This window comes from Nicotiana tomentosiformis, chromosome 5 (genome assembly GCF_000390325.3).
Source record: "Nicotiana tomentosiformis chromosome 5, ASM39032v3, whole genome shotgun sequence".
In the NCBI taxonomy this organism is placed as follows: Eukaryota; Viridiplantae; Streptophyta; class Magnoliopsida; order Solanales; family Solanaceae; genus Nicotiana; species Nicotiana tomentosiformis.
Window position 1 is genome coordinate 59,988,212 of NC_090816.1, and position 22,051 is coordinate 60,010,262.

The 22,051-nt window shown below is 37.6% G+C and overlaps 1 protein-coding gene and 1 non-coding gene across 2 annotated transcripts; one reads left to right on the forward strand and one right to left on the reverse strand.

Annotated features, from left to right (window-relative positions):
• Positions 1-13,451: 13,451 nt before the first annotated feature.
• LOC138892428 (uncharacterized) lies at positions 13,452-15,294 on the forward strand. The gene is made up of 4 exons (XM_070176143.1): positions 13,452-13,697; positions 13,779-14,209; positions 14,484-14,720; positions 14,994-15,294. The coding sequence occupies exons 1-4, from the start codon at positions 13,452-13,454 to the stop codon at positions 15,292-15,294; spliced, it is 1,215 nt and encodes a 404-aa protein (XP_070032244.1).
• LOC117281585 (small nucleolar RNA R71) lies at positions 13,650-13,756 on the reverse strand. Its single transcript, XR_004512223.1, has one exon. It is a non-coding gene; the product is annotated as a small nucleolar RNA R71 (small nucleolar RNA).
• Positions 15,295-22,051: the final 6,757 nt, after the last annotated feature.

Here is a 22,051-nt window from a genome sequence, read left to right on the forward strand (position 1 = left end):
CTCATCTGTGGGGTAAACATACCCAAAAGCTTATATATATAGCTGTATTAGATGTTCCCTGATGAGACGTGAGCCCTAGTGACAATATGTTACGTAAGAGGTGTCAAGTTATCAGTGATAGATTATAGATCAACCTTAAGGTGGATTAACAATAGCTGGATAAAAGTTCCAAAGTATGAGATGAGATTAGGCTATCATCTTAAGATGAACAGTAATGAGGAAGCATTAAAGGGCTTAGATTTATACATATAGGTTATGCAGCGAGAGAGTAACCTAGAGTTGGGTAGAAAACCTCGGTAATAACAAACTGAAGTATGTGTTATGGTATAGTATGACCTACCTAGATGTAGTAAATTCATAAGGATAGATAACCGAGCCTATGAAACAAAATATAGCAATAGTCATAAGTTTGACAAAGTACCGAGCGAACAACTTTAGTACACCTACAGATGCCCAGAAGGACAGCTTGTCATAGTACTGTATATGTTCATAAAGTGAAGCCTAGAGATTGGCTAAAAGCCGGAGGAAAAAGGAGTGAAGGGTTGCATAGGCGTACATACAAGGACAGAGTCATACAGGCTGCATGACAGAAGGTAGCAATAGTTACGAGATTGGAAGAATTCCGACCACAGGTCATGGTGTGAGAAAGAGGCCTAAAGGGGAGAATGCCCTGGCCTTTAGATTATTCATAGAACAGTTGCCCAGATGGAAATAACAGTACTAAAGTATTTGTAAAAGCTATAGGTTATGAGACTGATAAGCGGATCAGTCAACATTCGAGGATGAATGTTCCAAAGGGGGGAATGATGTTACACCCCATGTTTTTGTATACAAAAGTATGTCGTAAGTCAATTGATGTAAGCTCAGAAATGAGATCATCTTTAAAAGTATATAAAGTAAGTTAATCGTGTTACCTTAGAGGTTAAAAATATTTAAGATCATGAAATTCAACTGCCAAGAGGGTTGGAAGGTTTAGAAGCTAAACGAATCGAAGAAAATAAGTTTCGTCGAAAGTCGACAAGTTGAGAATGTTATAACATGTAATTTTGAGGTGAGACTAGGGTTCTTAACATGATAAGGATGTTATGTTATGAGTTATTTTAGTCCTATGATAGTCTTATGTTATGTTTTAAAGTCAAGCGAGTTGTGGAAGAAAATTGACAAAGGTCATCACAAGTTACATTCATAAATGTGTTGAACATTAGGTCAAATGTAGCTAAACATTTCTCCCAATGTACTTGGAATTACGGGATGATATACCTACCAAATTGAAGATTTACGAGTCTAGTTTCCAATGGATTAAACCGTTCATTGATACAACATTAGACTAGAGAGATATTCGTGTGTTTGCTAGATTGCGCAAACTGGTAGGTGACAAGTAGGTGCATCACCTACTTGCCAAAAGGAGAGGCCTCAATCAAAAGCTCCTAAAGTCGGACAAGTGGGGACTTTTAAGGACTTATTAAATCATTTTGTTCACTCATTTCTCAGACCAACAAAATCAGATTGAACCCCTACAACTCCTCCCCACAAATCCCACACAAACCCTAGGTAATATCGAGTGATACGATGTGATTCTAGTGACAGCTTGCTAGTTTCTCTTTTTCCTTCTTGTAGCTACGTTAGGGGACTAATTTTGGATGAATAAGGACTAGGTTTCGTGGGTTATACTTAGTCCAAGGTAAATTTATGCTTCTCCTTGCATTATCTATGCTTGTACGAGTTGTAGCTCGATCGTAAAGACTAGACCCAGAGAGTTTCGAAAAAGCGGTATGCTGTTTGTTGTTGCGTCACTATTAGCTGGTTGTGAATTTATTTTTAAGTTGAATTCATGGCTGGTTTATAGGATAAGAGGCTTAATTATGTATTGTTGGTTGTTTTGCTCAATTTGAAAGAAAAGACAAGTCAAAACGTATTTTAGTAAACTGAAAAATCAGTTTTGAGTTGTTGAACTTGTGGGATATTTCATGTTGCTGTTGGGTTCTCTTTTGCTACTATTTTATGGAGTTTGGGATGAGAAAGGGTATGGAGAAACACCACATAATGGCAGGGTGGTTGGCTGGTAGTTCGTCATTACATTTTTGGGTTGTTTGACACTACTAGGGTTGTCGTTTTGTGTATGAACTAATTGGGGTGTGTGGGCTATTTTGTGGTATTTTGTGATGGATATAAGGTTGGAAAATGATGTATACATGTTGTTATTTTTGTGTTCTTGTTGTTGTTGGTGTTATGTCAAATTTGGAGGAAGTAAAGATTATATGGTAGATGTTGCCCGTTTTATTATAAAATAAGCTTGTCATTCATTGTGCGATAGTTGTACCTTCCATAACTTGATGATAGTACTGTTATCGTTGTTGTAGACTAAGGTGCAACGAGATGAGTTTAATGTCGTTATTGGACAGATTGTGATAAGGTATGTTAAGGATAAACCTTTCCTTCATTTTGGCATGATCCCCGTAACTACATACGTTTAATAATGAGTCATAAAGAGAAATTCATATTCCTAAACTATGTACATTATCCTAGTCTCACAAGTTACAGTAGTCTCCCTTATCGGGACTTTATATTCAGTTAAGTATTGACTTCTTTCAGTCAAGAGAGCAGAGGGTATATATATATATATATATATATATAGTATTATAGTATTTTCACCACCATCGAGCTATAATCGGTGGGCAGGCCCCTATTGGGAAGTATTACAGTATTTTCACCACCATCGAGCTATAATCGGTGGGCAGGCCCCTATTATGTAACCTCTGATTAGATGGTAAGTTATATATCAAGCTTATTGTGGCTGAGCACCTATGAGCAAGCCCAGAATGGTCGAGATATAGAGCCTAGTATGGTCGAGCGCCTATGAGCGAGCCTACTACGGTAGAGCAATTATATGTACCGAGCCTTATAGGGACAGGCATCTATTTTACTTACTATATTGAGATAGTTGAGTCTGTATCAACAGGTAAACATATCTTCAAATCATCTTTGACTCCTAGTTACTTTCAGTTATTATATTATCATTTCAGTTTCAGCTTTTAATTATTCTGTTGCCTTACATACTCGGTACATTATTTTGTACTAACGTCCCTTTTGCTGGGGATGCTGCATTTCATGCCTGCAGGTCCTGATAGACAGTTGGATAGACCTTCCCAGCAGACATGATCAAACATCAGCTTGGTTGGTAAGCTCCACTCCCTCGGAGTTACCAGGTCTAGACCTTGAAGTCTATTTTTTTATACAAGTTTGATGGGTAGGTCGAGGCCCTGTCCCGACCATGATACAGTCATCTCTAGAGGCTTGTAGACGAGTTCTGTATATTTTGTATATCAGTAGATGTTCATGTCGGCTTCGTCGGCCTGCACAGTTATATATATCAGCTTTTGGGTATGTTTACTCCTCAGATGAGAGAGACGTTATTTTCAGATGATTCAGAATATGGCCTCATCGGCCTATGTTGATGGTTACCCCACCAGAGTTCATAGTTGCAGAGTGGTACGCTCGGGCCGAGTATGGCACCAGGTGCTGGCCAAGCCTCTTCAGGTTTGGGGCGTGACAGCCTTGGCAATATATTAGATACATCTATGGTCCGCGCCGGTCGACCCTCGTCAATGTACACCCTATTCTAGATCGGGTCGTATGACCTCGGCATAAATTTTGCATGATATTGCTCGGAGTCCGATTATACTTGATATGTTTTCTTGATCAGAAACTAGAAAATTACTTGGTGGTTCTTATGTGTTAAATACTTGGCATGTGATAGTTGGAGAATTTAAATTAATATAATGTTTAAGAATTATAAATTTCGGTTTCTTATCTCACTATTATTGTTGTATTTCATGCCTACTTATGATTTCTATATGTTATTTATTGACCCTTAGTAAGTGTCGATGTCGACCCCTCGTCACTACTTCTTCGAGATTAGACTAGATACTTACTGGATACATGTTATTTATGTACTCACGCTACACTTTTGCCTCTAATAGTGCAGGATCAGAGGCAGGTGCATCTGGCAACCATTCAAGCACGTACCCTCGCTACCCGAAGACTTAGTGGTGAGCTGCTCCCTATGCTCCGTTCTGCAACACCTAGAGTCTCTTCTTTGTTGTATTTATTATTCTATCTATCTTACACCAGATAGTAGTATAGGAGGTTTTATATATTCTACTAGTTTGCTCGTGCACTTGTGACATCGAGTTTTGGGAGATTCTAGTAGATATTTCATGGTTTTTTATTATTAAATTCACTACTTCACTCTTTTGTTTAGTTCATGCTTTACATTATTACATTCACCTATTAATCGTTCCCTTATTAAATAAAATCAATGATTTTAAAATTATTAAAATGAACAATTACATGGAGAGTTTACTGTTGGCTTGCCTAACGACAACGTTGGGCGCCATCACGGCCTATGGTGGGAATTGCGTTGTGACACTTGTTTAGCTTGATGTCCCTTTCTTTGCTTGACTTTTTTTTTAACTTGTTGGAGGTTCTTCTTCCTTTTGGAGGTTTTTTTTTTGAGGTTTCTCCTGCTTTGCAGGAATTTTCCCTTCTTTTGTTGGAGTTTCTCCTCTTTGAATTTGTGGAGTTTTCTCCTTTTACTATTTTTTTTATTTTCCTTCGAATTTGTGGAAGTTTTCTCCTTTTTGTTAGATCCTCCTTTTGAACTTGCGGAGTTTCCTTTTTATTTTCTTGAAGTCATGTCTTAATTGTCTTGGACTTCATATATTTCGCCTTTTCATGCTTGTCGCCTTCACTTAGGTCTTCGTCCGATGTTAAAAAATTCCAGTGCGCAAGGAGGACGAGCCAAGAGAGGGGTAGTGCATTTAGAACAAGAAAGACTATGGGCTAAGATGTGGTTGTCCAAAGAAAAGGCTTAAGGGTCAAAGGGGAAATGCTAGGGATTAACGTCATTTGGTAGGCTTGAACGGCGCAATCAGGTTAAAGAAGGCCTACGATCCTTTCCTTAGCCAAGCGTTACTCAGAATTTTACCTCAACAGATATTCGGGCCAAGTTCTAGATCTATAATGCAATGCAATGAATTTTAATCTAGGCTCACCACACAATGCACATGAAATGATGAGGTCGGCTTTCTTCTTACCCTAACTGTAAGCACGAGATTTTCTCAAGTGTTACTAAAGCATAATTGAGAGGTACCACAAGAGTCTATGGTTTACCCGAAGCTTATCCTTTCCATCATACCAATTAACCCTTGTTCTTTCATATGCTCATTCCTAACTGTGTTAGTACCAACCAAGTCAATATTTGATGATCCTTTTTGTGATTTTTGATAGATGGGTCCAAACCTGAGGATGAGTTCCCCTTTTTGAATTGTTTTTGGATTTTGACTTAATTTTTGGTGATTTTTGATAAATTGAATCAAACCCAAGAGAGGTCCTTGCTTGATTGTTTTTTTTTTTTTGAAAAATGAGACCAAACCCTAAGGTTGCCTACGTATCTCATTTAAATGAGAATCAGGTCAAGCATAGTTCAGGAAGATAGAAAGAAAATATTGTTTAGATTTTCATTTCATTTCATTTTTTGGATTTTTGAATAAGAGAATTTTTTTTGTGATTTTTGATAAAGAGAATTGAATGCAAAACGGCCTTTGTAGTTACCGTTCCAAAGCGATATCAGAGCTTTAAATGTTAGATGGACTTTGTAGTTACCATTCCGAAGAAATATCGGAGCATTGAAAATTAGATGGGCTTTGTAGTTACCGTTCTGAAGCGATATCAGAGCATTGAAAGTTAGATGGGCTTTGGTACCGTTCCAAAGCGATATCAGAGCATTGAAAGGAATATAAATCTCCACGTTGTGGGAGTGACATAAATGAAAATTCGAATCTACACGCGATAGGAGTATTCGACAGGCTGTGTACCATTCCGAAGCGATATCAGAGCATTGACAGAAAAGTAAATCTCCACGCGATAGAAGTGACAGAAATGAAAATTCGAATATCCACATGATGGGAATATTCAACGGGTTGTGTACCATTCCAAAGCGATATTGGAGCATTGACAAAAAAGTAAATCTCCACGCGATGGGAGTGACAGAAATGAAAATTCAAATCTCCACACGATAGGAGTATTTGACGGGCTATGTACCGTTCCAAAACGATATCGGAGCATTGCCAGAAAAGTAAAATCTCCACGTGATGGGAGAGACAAGAGTTGAAAATCTTCGCACGATGGAGTGATTGAAATGTAAAATCTTCGCACGATGGGAGAGACGGGAATTGAAGAATCTCCGCATGATGGGAGTATTTTTTTGATTTTTTGAAAGTTGAGTTCGAACCCAAGAAGGGTCCTTGATTGATTTTTTTATTTTTTTGAAAAATGTGACCGGACCCGCAGGTTGCCTACGTATCTCGTTGAAATTAGAATCAGTTTAAGCGTAGTTCAGGAAGATTAGAAATAGTGGGAAGACATTTTGGATTTATTTTTTGAATTTCCTCAAGGAAAGAGGATAGTATTTTGGATTTTGATTTTGATGTCTCACGGAGAGACTTCTAGAGAAGAAACAGAGGAAGGTATATATATGTTTAATTTTTTGACTATTTGGAGATGATCCTTTCGTAAGGATTTTCGGTCAACTATGACCCAAGTAGCCAGACTTGACCGATTCGTCTAGTTAAGGACGAGAAAAATTGGACCAATTACAGGTTGCCTACATATCTTTACAAAAGGTCAAGAATCAGGTACGCGTAGTTCATGAAGATTCAAGAGTATGAAATGTATGATTTTCAACACTTTTTACTCTCCTACTTTGAAGAAATTACAACTAACAATATTAATTGCATCACAAATATGTATAAAGTGAGAGAGTATAGACAAACTCGGAGCGATGCCTCATTGTATCCATGATTGGGTGTGGTATCTCTGGAGTTGAAGAGTGACTCCACTCAGAAGATGTGCCCCAGTTGCTCCTTCAATCAGTTGCTTCGATGCCCCCCTGACTGTTTGCGAGACAGTTGTTGTGCTTGTCTCCCAATTGACTGCAGGGATGTTTTGTTGTGACCTTCCAGCTGTCCACATGAACCTTTTGGTGATCGTCCCCAGCTATTAACCGGGGGGATTATCTGATCAAGATATGGAAATATAGTAAGAGTAGTGTTGTCATAAAATGTGGAATTAAGAAATATGATTGTATAACTAACACTCTCCTGAATGTTCGATTGATGTTCCATAATGTCCGACGTCGGATGCCATTTCCAGTGCAGTCCCATCATGATGTACCTTTCAGCTATCCACAGGAACCATTTGACGATCATCCCCAGTTATCAACTGGGGACGCTATTCTGATCTAACTATAGAAAGGGGGTGAGAGCAACGAAGTCATGAAAAATAGTGTAGTTCATTGTAAAACTACTACTCCCTTGATTATCTGACTGATGCTCTACCAAATCTGAGGTCAGATGATATCGCCCGTGAATTGCCCAAAATGACACTCCTGCAAAACTCGGAGGAGAAAATGTTAGAGTCCCTCTCAGGTGAAGTTATAACATTAAGAGGGTGTAGAGTTAAGCCGTGCAGTCAGTGGTGTGTCTGATTGTGATCAGGAACGCGATGTCAGCATTCCATGATGGTTCTAAAGATGATATTGTCCCTTCTGTGTCCAAAGAAAAATTCTTAGTTCAAGGAAGGGAAAATTGATTCATGGTGACTTGAGGCTTTGCTTGTTCTTCTTTGTTTGTCCGAGTCGTGCGAGCATGATACTTCCCAAAGGCTGACTAAAAATCTGCCCCTGTAACAAAAATGGGTTGACTTGTATTGAATCTTTGATTTTGGAAAGTGATAGTGAACACCATGACTCCATAGCCATATGTTTGAAGAAAAGACTTGCATCCCGTATGTTGGGATTTATGCCGAGCGAGGGTTAGAGTAAGGTTGGCATGGTATTTTGATGTTTGGATTTTGGATGAAGTTTGGTTGACGCTCTCGGAGATTTCTGGGTTGAGAGCATCATTGCACTGTTAAAAAAGAACTGCCATAACTTTCAGTACTGAGCAAATTAATTTGAAATAGTAGGGAGACCGAACCCTTATGTAGGGTTGCCTACGTATCCTGGCAAGGCAAGAATCAGGTCAAAATGTAGTTCGGGTCAACTATTAGAACAATGAGGTCTGCATGGTTATCATGAATGGGTGATTGTTCTATGAGAAGAAATGTGATAATGAATGAGAATTCTTGGATGGGTGGGTGGAGACTGGTAGCTTTTGAATAAGTGATAAATGGTAGCATAGTGCATGGATCTGTTTCAAATGACGGAAGTCAGTGAAAATGTGCGGTATGATCGAGAAAAAATACGTCAAATAAGTGGAAGATGTACCTAGCTAGATTGACGTATCTTTGAAAGGATGATAGAGTCCAAATGATAGTATGATTATGGGGATAGTCATGAAGACCGGAATGGGTATGCGTATTTGAAAGGTCAAGGTTCAACACAAGTCAACTAGAGTTTAGTCAGACAAAGAGAACCTAATAATGGATAACAAGTAGATGGTACATGTAATAAATGAATGATACATAACAATAGCCGATAAATAATATGTAACAAATAAAGAATGGGTAACATACAAAGAATATGTAACAAGTAAAGGATATGTAGTAGTTAATCCAGCTAAACAAAGCTGCAAGATCATATGTATAGTGACCTAGGGATTCTAAGAGTAGATTTACCTAGATTCGTACATGAGTTAAGGACAACTGCGAGATGGTACATAGTTAACCTAGTATGCTGATGGTAGGCTATAATCTTGTGTTTTAGTCGCTTATTACATTCCAATGTACTGCACTTTAATTGAGTTTGAGTATTAATTGCTAGTGCTTTGCACTAATTGTATATTTTATGCCTTATAGGAGTGATTCCAAGATATGTAGATGTTATGGAACTAATTCGAGCTAATTGGAGCTTTGAATTCTGAGTAAAATCCCAAAGGAATAAGCCGGAATCGTGTTCGGGGGTCGAGGATCACTTCTAGGCGTCAAAATTCAAGGAAGAATAATCTGCTGAAAAAATGCACTTGTGCGGTGCATAGTGTGACACATCAGTGTAAAAATATGTCAGAAAATAGCAAACTTCAGAGACTGGGTTTTTGGGGTCTGTCAGAAAAAAGCACTAATTCTACGCACCCTCCTACGCACAGTGCGACGCATGAAAAACAATAAATTTGCAAGTTTTTCTATTTCGGCTAGAAAGGGTGATTTCGTTTGGGCCCGACCCTACTTGGTATAAATACATGGAAAAATGATATTTTGAGGACTTGTTTTGACACAACTAAGACCTAAGGAGGCTAGAGAGAAGGAGGAGAAGCCAAAGCACAAGGAATTCATCATTCAATCCTCATTCAAGACAAGGGTTTGGATTGTTTAATATTTTTCTTTATATTTGTGATGAATTACTCCATATCTATGGAGTAGTTCTCTTTAGGGTTTGATGGAAATGGTGTTTTGATGATAGTTTGTGGATATTAACTCTAGTTTTTATGTATAGTCATTAATTCTTTATAATAATCGAAAGAGGCTAGTTGAATTGTTGATTAAACTTAGTTAGGAGGATAATCGAGAGAGGTTCTCCTAAAGACCAATCCACTACGAATTCGTGTATATCTTCACCGATCTTAAATTAGTTCATATTGTGAGGTTGAGACTTAATCAAGAGAGGAATTTCTACTAAACAATTGAATCAATAACCAAGTGAATTCGAGAGACTCACTTGAACATTAGAAGTGAATTATCTAGAGTTAGATCCCAAACATTTATCATGCGCCTATCCTATCGACCCTATTTTCTCCCAATTGATATCCTTCTTTGCTTATTACTTGCGTTGTTTGTCACTAGTCAATAGTTTAGACTCTTAGTTAATTTTAGTTTAAATCACATAATTCTCAACTGTTGATCATCTTAGATAGCAATCTGTAACACCCCGGAAAATTTTGAAGAACTTAAGTGTAAAGCGCGGTAAAATTTGCAAAGAAAATAATATTTCATGGTGCCGGACTAGGATTACATGTTTGACTCGGACCTTTTGGGTTGAACAATGCACGGGAAAGTAAAGAAAAATTTTTGGCAGAAAAGTGCATTTCTGCGGTCCATTATGCGATCGCAAAATCACTCTGTGGACCGCATAATGGCCGTAGAGTGAGGTAGCTAATTGGGTTAGTTAGGAGCAATTATGCGGTCGACTATGCGACCACATAACTGTTATGCGGTGTACTATGTGACCGCATAACAGTTATGCGGACCGCATAGTGACCGTAGACTCAAGCAGATTTTTGGTCATTTTGGACACCAATTATGCGACCGATATGAGTTACGCATAACCATTATGTGGTTGCATATGCCACCGCGGAACCTGTTCCGGAGCTTCATTTTTGGGTTTTTAAAACCCGACCCTATTTCATTAAATACACTCTTTGGGTCATTTTTGAGGTATAATCTGATATTTTAGAGTGAGAGAGAGTGCCCTAGAGTGAGAAGGTGTTCCTCAATAATTGATTCTTCAATTCTTTCTCAAGTTTTGGAAGATTAAGGAGGGAAACTCACTAGGTCTTCATCCTAGAGATTGGGATTGCTAGAATTTCTGGAACATTGTAGTAATTTAAGAAAAGCTCAATTGAGGTATGTTGGCTAAACTTTCTCTCTTGGAATTGAATTCCATAATGATTCCATGAGTTTCAAAGTATGTGTTGCGTATTAAAATGTGGTGGCTTGAATCGTATTTCAAATGAAAGCTAGTATGCCAAATTGTGTGAGAAAATCTCAATATTCTTAAGATTCTTAATTGCTCATATGTGTACCTAAAGTCTTGATTGGGAATGTCTTATTGTTGATAACCTATAAAGATGGTTGGAAGCGAAATTAGTAAATTAGGAATATAAAGTGTGGCCAACGTGCCAATAGTGAAAGTTATACTTGTGACCAATGGTGCCAATGAAATGAAATAATGAGAGAGAGATTATGAAATGAGCTTTGACTCAACTATTCCAAAATTGACTTCGACAATATAATAGGCTAAAAGTTTGTGAACTCAAGTGATGTCCATATGTGGCTGTTTTAGCTAATGTTATGCTTTGTAAGTAATTTTCAATGTGTTTTGCGTTCTTACATATTCATGGGTGGAAATTGTGTATGATTTTAACTTGTATTTTGATTGCCAATCATTTGACTCCATTTATTGGAAAGAAATCGATTGTGTTTAAGGCCTTAATTACTAATGAATTTAAAGTTGTGGTTTCCGGAATATTCTACTTATTGATAATTATGATGATGATCTATGAAAGGGAAGAAATGAAAGTGTGGAATATGAAATACGGCCATTGCGCCATGAATAAAAAATCATATGTATGGCCAAGAGAGCCAGTGAAATAATAATGTTGTAAGTGGTTGAAAGTACGGATTAGGTGATATGTGGTGTGAAAGGTTATGAGATGTACGTATTTGTATTTTTGTTTCCAATGTGTTATGAAACCCTATGGACGGTCTATGAAACGCATAGGTATACTGTGTTATGAAACCCTATGGACGGTCTATGAAACGCATAGGTATATTGTGTTATGAAACCCTATGGACGGTCTATGAAATACATAGGTATATTGTGTTATGAAACCCTATGGACGGTCTATGAAACGCATAGGTATATTGTGTTATGAAATCCTATGGACAGTCTATGAAATGCATAGGTACATTGTGTTATGAAGTACATTGTGTTATGAAATCCTGTGGACGGTCTATGAAATGCATAGGTACATTGTGTTATGAAATCCTGTGGACGGTCTATGAACGCATAGGTACATTGCGATATGAAATCCTGTGGACGGTCTATGAACTCATAGGTACATTGTGTTATGAAATCCATTGTGATATGAAATCCCGTGGATGGTCTATGAAACGCATAGGTGCATTGTGTATAAGAGGTATAGATGTACGGTATGAATAAACACTATGGACGGTCTATGAAACGCATAAGTGTATCATATGATATGTGAACACTAAGGACGGTCTAATGAGACAAAATTTTAATGCAGACAATAGGTGCCCCTTTTTTGTTGTCCTTGTTTATACAGGTTGTTTCAATTACATTATATTATGTGTTCCACGTATAGATCATATGGGCATTCTATTTTGAAAGAGGATTTCTAGCTATACATACTAGTGCTATTCGACAGTACTAACGTCCCTTTTGCCCGGGGCGCTGCATCTTTAATGGATGCAGGTAGTTCTACAGTAGGTGGCATTGGTCAGTGATAGCAGTACACTCCTTTCAGCCGATTTGGTGAGCTCCACTTCATTTCGGGGTCATATATCTTTTGTTTCTCTTGTACTTTATGGTTGAGGTATAGCCGGGGCCTTGTTGCCGGCATTTCCATATTACTCTTCTGTTGTACTTAGAGGCTCCGTAGACAGGTTGTGGGTGGTATTTAATATTAGGAATTGGATTAGAACTGTTGGTATTTGACAACATATTTTTTATTAAATTTATAAACTCGTACTATTTTGGAAATATTAAATGATGCTGTTAATGGGAATGAAATGGAAGTGGTTAATGAAATCTCTTCAGTATTTGATTAACGGAGTACATCTCCTCTTTATTCACGAATGAATTTGGGTAGAATGAAATCTAACAGGCTTGCTCAGTCGGGTTCACTCGGTTGAGCGCCGGTACCGCTCCTCGGTTTTGGGGCGTGACACAATCGAGCTATAAACTACAAAAATACTGTTTAACTCCAATCCATGTGGATACGATATTATATTTTACTATATTCGACTAGCGATCATATTTAAGTGTGTGTTTTGCGCTCGTCAAATTTTGGCGCCGTTGCCGAGGATTGGCAATCAACAATGTTTGAAATAGTTTGTAGTGCTAATTCAGGAATATTTTTTTCTTTTCTTTTCTTTTATTTTTCTCGTGTTACGGTTGGTATTCTTTAACTGTGCGCAGGTTACAAGTTAGATTGGTGCATGACTCGATCTTCTGGGAAAGAATTGCTGCCATACGACTAGAAATTGAAAAACAACTGCAATAGCTGAAGAAGGAAAGAAATCTCACCGAGACGTTAGAAAAGGTTGGGCAATCCTCAACCAAAGATATGGACAGAAACGGTGAAGATAATGTGGACCTGGCTGCTCGAGAGGCAGCCCAACAAAGACAAAATGTTGCACGAGATGCTGAAGAAGCAGCTTTTAGAGATGTACAACGTATTTATGAAGAAGAGAGGGGTCACAGACCTAATCAAAATCAACTCGTGGGTGCAGGCCAGTTCAGAAACATAGCTCCCGGTGCTGGGAGACCACTTGGTGATTACTCTAGACCGGTCTACAACCAAGGTTTGTCAAGCATTCGACCACCTCTAGTTGCGGCAAACAATTTCGAATTGAAGCAAGGGTTGCTTCAAACTCTGCAAAACTAATGTGTCTTTAGAGGAAAGATGAACAAAGATCCAAACAAACATATAATGGACTTCGAGGAGATCATGAACATATTTCAATATAATGGTGTTTCACAAGATGCAGTTTATATAAGGGCATTCCTCTTCACACTGAAAGATGATGTGAAGCAGTGGCTTCGGAGGTTTCCCCAGGGATCAATTATAACATGGGAGGAGATTACCAGAAAATTCCTAGACAAATATTTATTCTTAGCTAAAACGGGCAAGTTTAGAAGAGAGATCCATAACTTCTGCCAGAAAGACAATGAAACTGTGTTTGAAGCTTGGGAGAGGTTTAAGGAGATAGTCAGAAAGTGTCAACATAGCGGTATTGAACTCTGGATGCAACTCCAGGATTTTTGGGATGGGTTGACACCGGCCTCACGTAGAACATTGGGCAATAGAGCTGGAGGTCCGTTGATGAATAAGACACCAGAGGAGATAGTCACTAATCAGTGGCCCTCTGAAAGTACTGAAAGAAGAAGGGCGAATGATGTTCATCTAGTTGATGCTAACACATCTGTGCAGGTACAGCCTGATGCTATGGCGAAAGCGATAAGGAAGCTAACCTTAGCTTCAATACAAAATGAGACTCATGCAGCATGCGATATTTTTGGAAGAGGACACCCTACTCATGAGTGTCAAGCTTCAACTGAGGAAGTTAATGTTGCTGGAAATTACAACTTTAATGCAAAAGGTCAGAGGCACCCCGGTTTTCATGGAGCTCACCTGGGGATACAGCAAATGCATGGCAACAAAATAACGCCAGATCTCAGGGACAAGGGGTGCCTGTTTTCCAAAATCAGCAGAGGCAATAATTTTAGCCTCAACAACCAATTCAATATGGGTTAGAAGATCTAATGAAGTCCTTCATTATCAAGACAGATGAGAGATTAGATTCTCATGGTGCAGCTATCAAAGAACTTGGCACAGGGTTGCGAAACTTGGAGAAACAAGTGGGACAAATTTCTACCATATTGTTTGAGAGGATCCCAGGTAGGCTGCCAACTGATACTGAAAGGAACCCAAAGAAACTGTAAATGCTGTAACTCTGAGAAGCGGGCAAGTGTTAGAAGAGCCCACTCCGGTCCAAAAAGAGAGTGTGCCTGAAAAAGAAATTGGGGAGCAGCTGAAAAATGAAGTTGATAAAAAGAAGAAAGGAAAGAAGGGAGCTGACAAGAAGAAGAAGGAGGACATTTCGAGCAGGGATGAATCTAATGAAGAGAGCAAGCACATACATGCTTTATCTTTTCCCCAAAATCTTTATAGAGAGAAGCTAGCTAAACAATTTGAGAGGTTCCTAGTTATGCTGAGACAAGTTAATGTAAATTTGCCATTCACAGAAGTGCTCTCCTAAATGCCAGCTTATGTAAATTTCTTGAAGGAGATCCTTACAAAGAAAAGGAAGCTCACAGAGCATTGAATTGCTATCTTGCAAAATAAACTCCTACAAAAATGTGGAGATCTAGGGAGTTTTACTATACCCTGCTCTTTAGGCTCTATTAATTTTGATAAATCTTTATGTGATTCTGGTTCCTCAATTAACTTAATGCCTTTGTCTATTTACAGGAAGTTGGAATGTGAGATTGGAGAGATAAGGTCGATACCCTTATATTTGCAGTTGGCAGACCAAACGACTTTAATACCCGAGGGGATAGTGGAAGATGTCTTAGTGCGGGTAGATAAGTTCGTGTTTCCTATGGATTTTATTGTAGTAAATATGGAGGAGAACAAGAAGGTCCCTCTAATTTTAGGAAGACGATTCTTAGCAACGGGTAGAGAAATATTAGACATACATGATAGAAAACTCATGCTTAGAGTGAGGGAGGAGACTGTAACTTTTGAGATGAATGTAGAAATGGAGGTGTAAAAGGAGAAGCCAGCTGCAGGTGTTGAGTGGAAAGTGAAAAGTTCAAAAGAGAAGCCCCCAGTGATAGAAAAAAACAAGTGTAGGGTGCATCCCAAGAAGGCTGAGAAGAAGCTGCCTGCATGGATGTGTGCTCTAGTTCGGGCACGTGGAATGGAGCCCGACTTCGACTCAGACCCCGACTAGATATTCATGGAAGTTTCCTCTACCTTATGCTTTTTAATTGTATGTTGTATGTATATGTGTTAGTTTTGTTGTTTTAGTAGTTAGAGTTAGAAAAAGAATTGAAAAAAAAAACCATAAATTTTTTTAAAATTTTCGACTTTTCCCAATGATGGATATCATATCATTCGACAGGTTTCTTGAGGGAGTAAAGTCGAAAGAAAAAGACAAAAGATTTTTTTTGTAGTTAGTGTAATAATTTCCCCTTGGTTTTTCTTTGTGCCGCGGTTCTTTTCCAAGGGTTTTGTTTGAACCGAGTGTAGGTAGTTTTTATTTTTGTTAGAAGTAGGAAACCTTGTGCTATGAATTGAATTGGAAGCACTATGTCTTAACTTTATTATACCTTGAGAATAGTGAGTACTTTAGTTGTGACGCTTAGGCTCAGTTTTTGACTCTTGAATAAGTACCTTAAATTGTATGATCTTAACTTTGCTTAACTGCTTTGACTAGAGTGTCTTGATGATCCAATTTTGAGTGAGTTATGTGCCATGTGTGTGTGAGGTTTTTGTGTTATTCTGTGCATTGCATTTGATATCTAGAACTTGCCCCGTGTGTTTGCAAAGCGAAATAGTAGTTTTTTTCAGTCTGGAAAGTGATATAGGCATTTCTTTATTGAGCCAATTATGTGCTTTTACCCACCTAATTGTTATGTATCTTAGTTAACCCCGTTGAGCCTGTAATCCTGTTTCTTTTGGCAACCACATTACAAGCCTTACCCATTTGTTTGGATTGACCATCTATTTGAACCATTTACCTCTTGTGAGCACTTGAAATTGTATGAACTTTGTAAAAGTTGAAGTGTGGGGTGGTTGGTTTGGCTTTTGAGTGGAACTATTGAAATAAGGACGAAGGTGTACTGAATTGAAAAAGTAAGAGTCACTTGAATTAAAAAATAAAAATAAAATTTTATGTAGTTGTATGATTGTGAAAAATGATCTTTGATAAGTGGTAACACTTGATGTAATTGTGCTTAAAGAAGAAGGGAGTTAATGCATATTGATGTTAAGGTGGCGTATGGTTTGTTATAAGTGTGGGGTTTTGAATGTTAAATTGTATGTATTAAAGTGCTTAGGGAGGTGTAGTCACTCTTATATCCAAATATATCCTATCCGTCCCGTAGCTTACATTACAACCAATGAAAGTCCTATTTGATCCTTGACTGAATGGGCTTGATTAGTTGAGTTGTACAATACGGGCAAGCCTATGGTGCATCTTTTGTGGCATATGAATGTTATTTCTGAGAGGGAGTGAATTCTTTCTATTTTGAGTTCCTAATTATTCTTAACTTTTATTGTGTGTGGAACTACTCTCTATTATTGTGAGGGCACTTGATTCATGAAGGAAAGGCAATGTTGTTGGCCTCTATATTAGAGTAAGTGAGTGAGTTGTAAATAATGCATGGTGGTTTTGATTCAATTCTTGAGGTGAAGTTGTTACACTATTGTACTTAGTCTATTTTAAATATTTTTGGTGTAATGAGTTAGGAGAGTTGCTTAGTAAGGTTGTGTCTATATAAAATATGGTGTGATTTCTCGAGGACGAGCAATGGTTAAGTGTGGGGTGTTGATGGTAGGATATAATCTTGTGTTTTAGTCACTTATTACATTCTAATTTACTGCACTTTAATTGAGTTTGAGCGTTAATTGCTAGTGTTTTGCACTAATTGTGTGTTTTATGCCTTGTAGGAGTGATTCCGAGCTATGTAGATGTTATGGAACTAATTTGAGCTAATTGGAGATTTGAAGTCTGAGTAAAAGCCCAAAGGAATAAGCCGGAATCATGTTCGGGGGTCGAGGATCACTTCTAGGCGTCAAAATTCAAGGAAAAATAATTTGCTGAAAAAATGCACTGGTGCGGCGCACTGGGCGACACACAGTGCGACTCATCAGTGTAAAAATCTGTCAGAAAATAGCAAACTTCAGAGACTGGGTTTTTGGGGTATGTCAGGAAAAACCACTAATGCTACGCACCCTGCTACGCACAGTGCGACGCATGAAAAATAATAAGTTTGCAAGTTTTTCTATTTCGGCTAGAAAAGAGTGATTCCGTTTGGGCCCGACCCTACTTGGTATAAATACATGGAAAAATGATATTTTGAGAACTTGTTTTGACACATCTAAGACCTAAGGAGGGTAGAGAGAAGGTGGAGAAGACAAAGCACAAGGAATTCATCATTCAATCCTCACTCAAGACAAGAGTTTGGATCGTTTAATGCTTTTCTTTTATATTTGTGATGAATTACTCCATATCTATGGAGTAGTTCTCTTTAAGGTTTGATAAAAATGGTATTTTGATGATTGTTTGTGGATATTAACTCTAGTTTTTATGTATTAGTCATTAATTCTTCTTAGTAATCGAAAGAGGTTAGTTGAATTGTTGATTAAACTTAGTTAGGAGGATAATCGAGAGAGGTTCTTCTAAAGACCAATCCACTACGAACTCGTGCATATCTTCACCAATCTTAAATTAGTTCATCTTGTGAGATTGAGACTTAATCGAGAGAGGAGTTTCTACTAAACAATTGAATCAATAATCAAGTGAATTCGAGAGACTCACTTGAACATTAGAAGTGAATTATCTAGAGTTAAATCCCAAACATTTATCTTGCGTCTATCCTATCGACCCTATTTTCTCCCAATTGATTTCCTTCTTTGCTTATTACTTGCGTTGTTTGTCACTAGTCAATAGTTTAGACTCTTAGTTAATTTTAGTTTAAATCACATAATTCTCAAATGTTGATCATCTTGGATAGCAATCGAGCTATAAACTACAAAAATACTATTTAACTCCAATCCATGTGGATACGATATTATATTTTACTATATTCGACTAGCGAGCATATTTAAGTGTGTGTTTTGTGCTCATCATATGCCAATCTATGAAGCTAGAGAGCTTTGACAGAAGGTTCGGAGTGGTGAAAAGACAACCCTCACATGACTTGTGTGTGATCGTGTACGACCAAGAGTCGATAAAAAAGTGATGACAATTTAATAAGGCAACACCAAAAACATGTGACAAAGAATATACCTATCACGACCCAAAATCCCACTATAGGCATCGTGATGGCACCTAATCTCTAAGACTAGGTAAGCTGATTACTTTCAACAATTAAGCCAGTTTAACAATGATAATTTAAAATAGAGTTTAATGCGAATGTCGAAACAAAAGCGAAATAAGCCTACGCGGTAATAACCATAACAACCTCCCAAGACTAGGTAATACAGAGTCACGAACTATAGTTGAATACATGGAAAGATCTCAAAGATCAAAATACAATATTGTTCAAATGACAAGTTGACAGTACAATGAAAGGAAAGGACTCTAAGGGACTGCGACGACCAAGTAGTTCTACCTTGAATCCTCGCGATCAATAAGCTAACTCTGCCCGAGTCCGATAACTCCAATACCCGGCTTTGCACAAAAATATGCAGAAGTTTTGTATGAGTACATCACAATCGGTACCCAGTAAGTATCAAGACTAACCTCGGTGGAGTAGTGACGAGGTACAAGTCAAGACACCTACTAGTCAAAATAACCTGTGCAATATAGAAGTATAAAGCTAATAATGGAAAGAAGGAATCAGTAAATGGCAACAAAAATCAACATGTGATATAAATAGTAATGTAATAATAACACCGTGAAAGTACCACTGAAACCAAATAAGGAACACAAATGACAACCAATTAATCAAGTCGTTCTAACACAAATTTTGCAACGAAATTACTCTGAGATACCTCATCTCATAATCACAAGTCACGAGTCTCAACCCATAATCTTATGCTCACGACACCTTGTGCCAACATTTCTAATCACAACCGCATGGACAACTCACGTGCCAATATCTCAATCTGCCCAGCATGATCACAGGCTCGCAATCACAATTCGCCCGGCGTGGTCATAGCACACTATCACAATCCGCCTAGTATGGTCACGTGCTCAATACCACAATCCTCCCGGCATGGCCACAGGCTTAATATCACAATCCGCCCAGCATGGTCACATGCTCAATACCAACATGAACGCAGATAATACAACAATACATGGGCATGATTCATAAATGTTAAGTTTCATACTCCCGAACTGGTATAAGTGGCGTGCTATGGTGTATGCTTGCATGAGTGTACTAGTACAATCCATGCCAACAAGTAATATCAAAGACATCGAGTAGCTCATTGAAAGCAACATAACAAGTCACGTAAGGTGTATAACATACACAAGGAAAGTCACAATATCACACGAATATCATCAACATAATACCCCCAGGCCATCACACATCATCCATGAAATTGCCACCCTTATCTCTCCGATAGCCACCCGTATCACTCCGCCTTGACAATATCATTAGCAACCCATATCACTCCGATAGCCACCCGTATCACTCCGTATAATAGCCACTCTTGTCGCTCCGCCCGAACAATAACACAATAGCCACCTGTATCACTCTATACAATCAACAACAATGGGATGCCACCCTTATGCCCTGCATGACAAAAATAATGAGTTGCCACTCTTATGCTCCGCATAACAACAACCAATCCACACAACCATTCACATGTGCTAATATTACAAAAAAAGAACATATCAACTCGTGCCACAAGTGCCCATAGGCCACAACCTTTCTAAAAGAACCAACAATATCAAAAATTTCACAACAAATAGTCCACGGCTCAAACACAATGTATATAGAATTTCAATAACAACAAAATTAATGGGAAAGTAACTCAACGATGAACAATACCCCTTTAATCACAACTTTAATTAGAATAGATTAATGACTTTCAATAACATCAACTTCAATTAATTGCTTAAGGATAAAACTTCGGATTCTAGTGTATGAAATAGGCTAACAATGAAAGAGATGGCACGAACTAGCAACTACGTCTAAATGCATGAGAATAACCCGACAACAAAAGGATATCATGTAACAACAATTTCAATTAAGAGTAACTCAACAATAAAGAAAATCATGTAATGATAAAAGAGGTAACAACTTCAAATAAAGCGTATAAGAGTAAACTTGACTAGTAAAGGATGTGACATGTAACAACAATTCCAAATAAATACATGAAAGAAGCCTAAAAGTCTAAACCGGTCAATTTCCACATATAAGCCCAAGTACGCACTCATCACCTTACACACACGACTTTCACATAACACAAATAGCACAACAAATCAAATCCTAAGGAGTAGTTCCCCCACACAAAGTTAGTCAAGATACTTACCTCAAAGAAGCCAAATCAATACTCTAAAATGACATTCCCGTGTGAAACAAACCCTTGGATGGCTCAAATCTAGCAAAAATAACTCAATATTATAAATAAAAATCATAGAAAATAATTCCGGACAATAAAGCTTCGATCTTTAATGAAAACTTAAAAAGTCAACTCAAAAAGTCAACCCCGGGTTCGCACCTCGAAACCCGATAAAATTCACAAAATCCGAACACTCATTCTGATACGAGTCCAACCATACCAAAATTATTCAATGCCGACATCAAATCAGCCTTCAAATCCTCATTTCGCATTTTAGAAAGTTTTTATAAAAATTCGCAATTTTTTCCAACTCAAATCACTAATTTAATGATAAAAATAAGGGAAAAGAGCCAAATATACCCCTCTACTTTAGTATATTGTTCATATCTACCCTCCGTTATACTATCGGGTCACATCTACCTTTACTGTTAGCCAAATTTTTTAAAAATACCCTCCACCTAATGGAAAACCACCAAATTAAAAAAATACCTATTTTTTTAAAAACCCATTAATAACCCATTAATTTTTTTTTATTTACTGCACTTATTTCTTACAGATTAATCATCTCCTTCGTAGTCATTTGTTGAACTTAAGACGTGAAAGACATAAAAATTTCGACAATCAAATATTCATTTATGTATTGAGTCATGATTCGTTTAATATCCTTATTGTATGTATATTATATTCTACCTTTTCAATTTTTTTTCTTCTATCTTTTCTCTTTGTTTTTTTCCACCATGCAGAATTGTGCCGAGTATTCACCATGATATTTTCCCACCATGATGTAAATGTTTATAGCATCTTATTAGGTTGATAATTATGAAATCTTAAGGCAGCTACCGAGGTATTCTTTCCTCCAACAATGAGACTTTGTTGATGAGTATTCACGCACCATATTTTCTTATTCTGCTTTAAGTATTTGAGCAATGAGTAATTATCGCCAAATCACGCCTTAAGAATCAAAGTTAGATTTCAAGCTATGGGATGGGATACTCATAATTCTTAGTAACAACTGAACTTATAAGGAACAAAAATTAGAAAATAATTAGAGAAAATTCAATTTAATATCAAGCTAGAGTCTACGAAAATCAACAAGAATGAAAGAAAGTACACCAACAAGTTGGAAAGTAACTTAACAACCTAAGTACACTAACTTCATGCATTAGCCAAACACAAATATAGATAAAGTATATATCAGTTGTTAGTGACATACAAACTAACTATCATGTGTGCATTGCATTAGACAAATGGATGCCATATTATAACCACAAAAAATACAATCAAAA

What these genes read in the sequence shown, in the direction of transcription:
- LOC138892428 (XM_070176143.1), top strand. Translation starts at nt 13,452, where the DNA reads ATGGACTTCGAGGAGATCATGAACATATTTCAATATAATGGTGTTTCA. An exon ending in GCCAGAAAGACAATGAAACT is followed by an intron (nt 13,698 to 13,778) that starts GTGTTTGAAGCT and finishes ATGCAACTCCAG; the next exon opens with GATTTTTGGGATGGGTTGAC. An exon ending in CCAGATCTCAGGGACAAGGG is followed by an intron (nt 14,210 to 14,483) that starts GTGCCTGTTTTC and finishes AACTCTGAGAAG; the next exon opens with CGGGCAAGTGTTAGAAGAGC.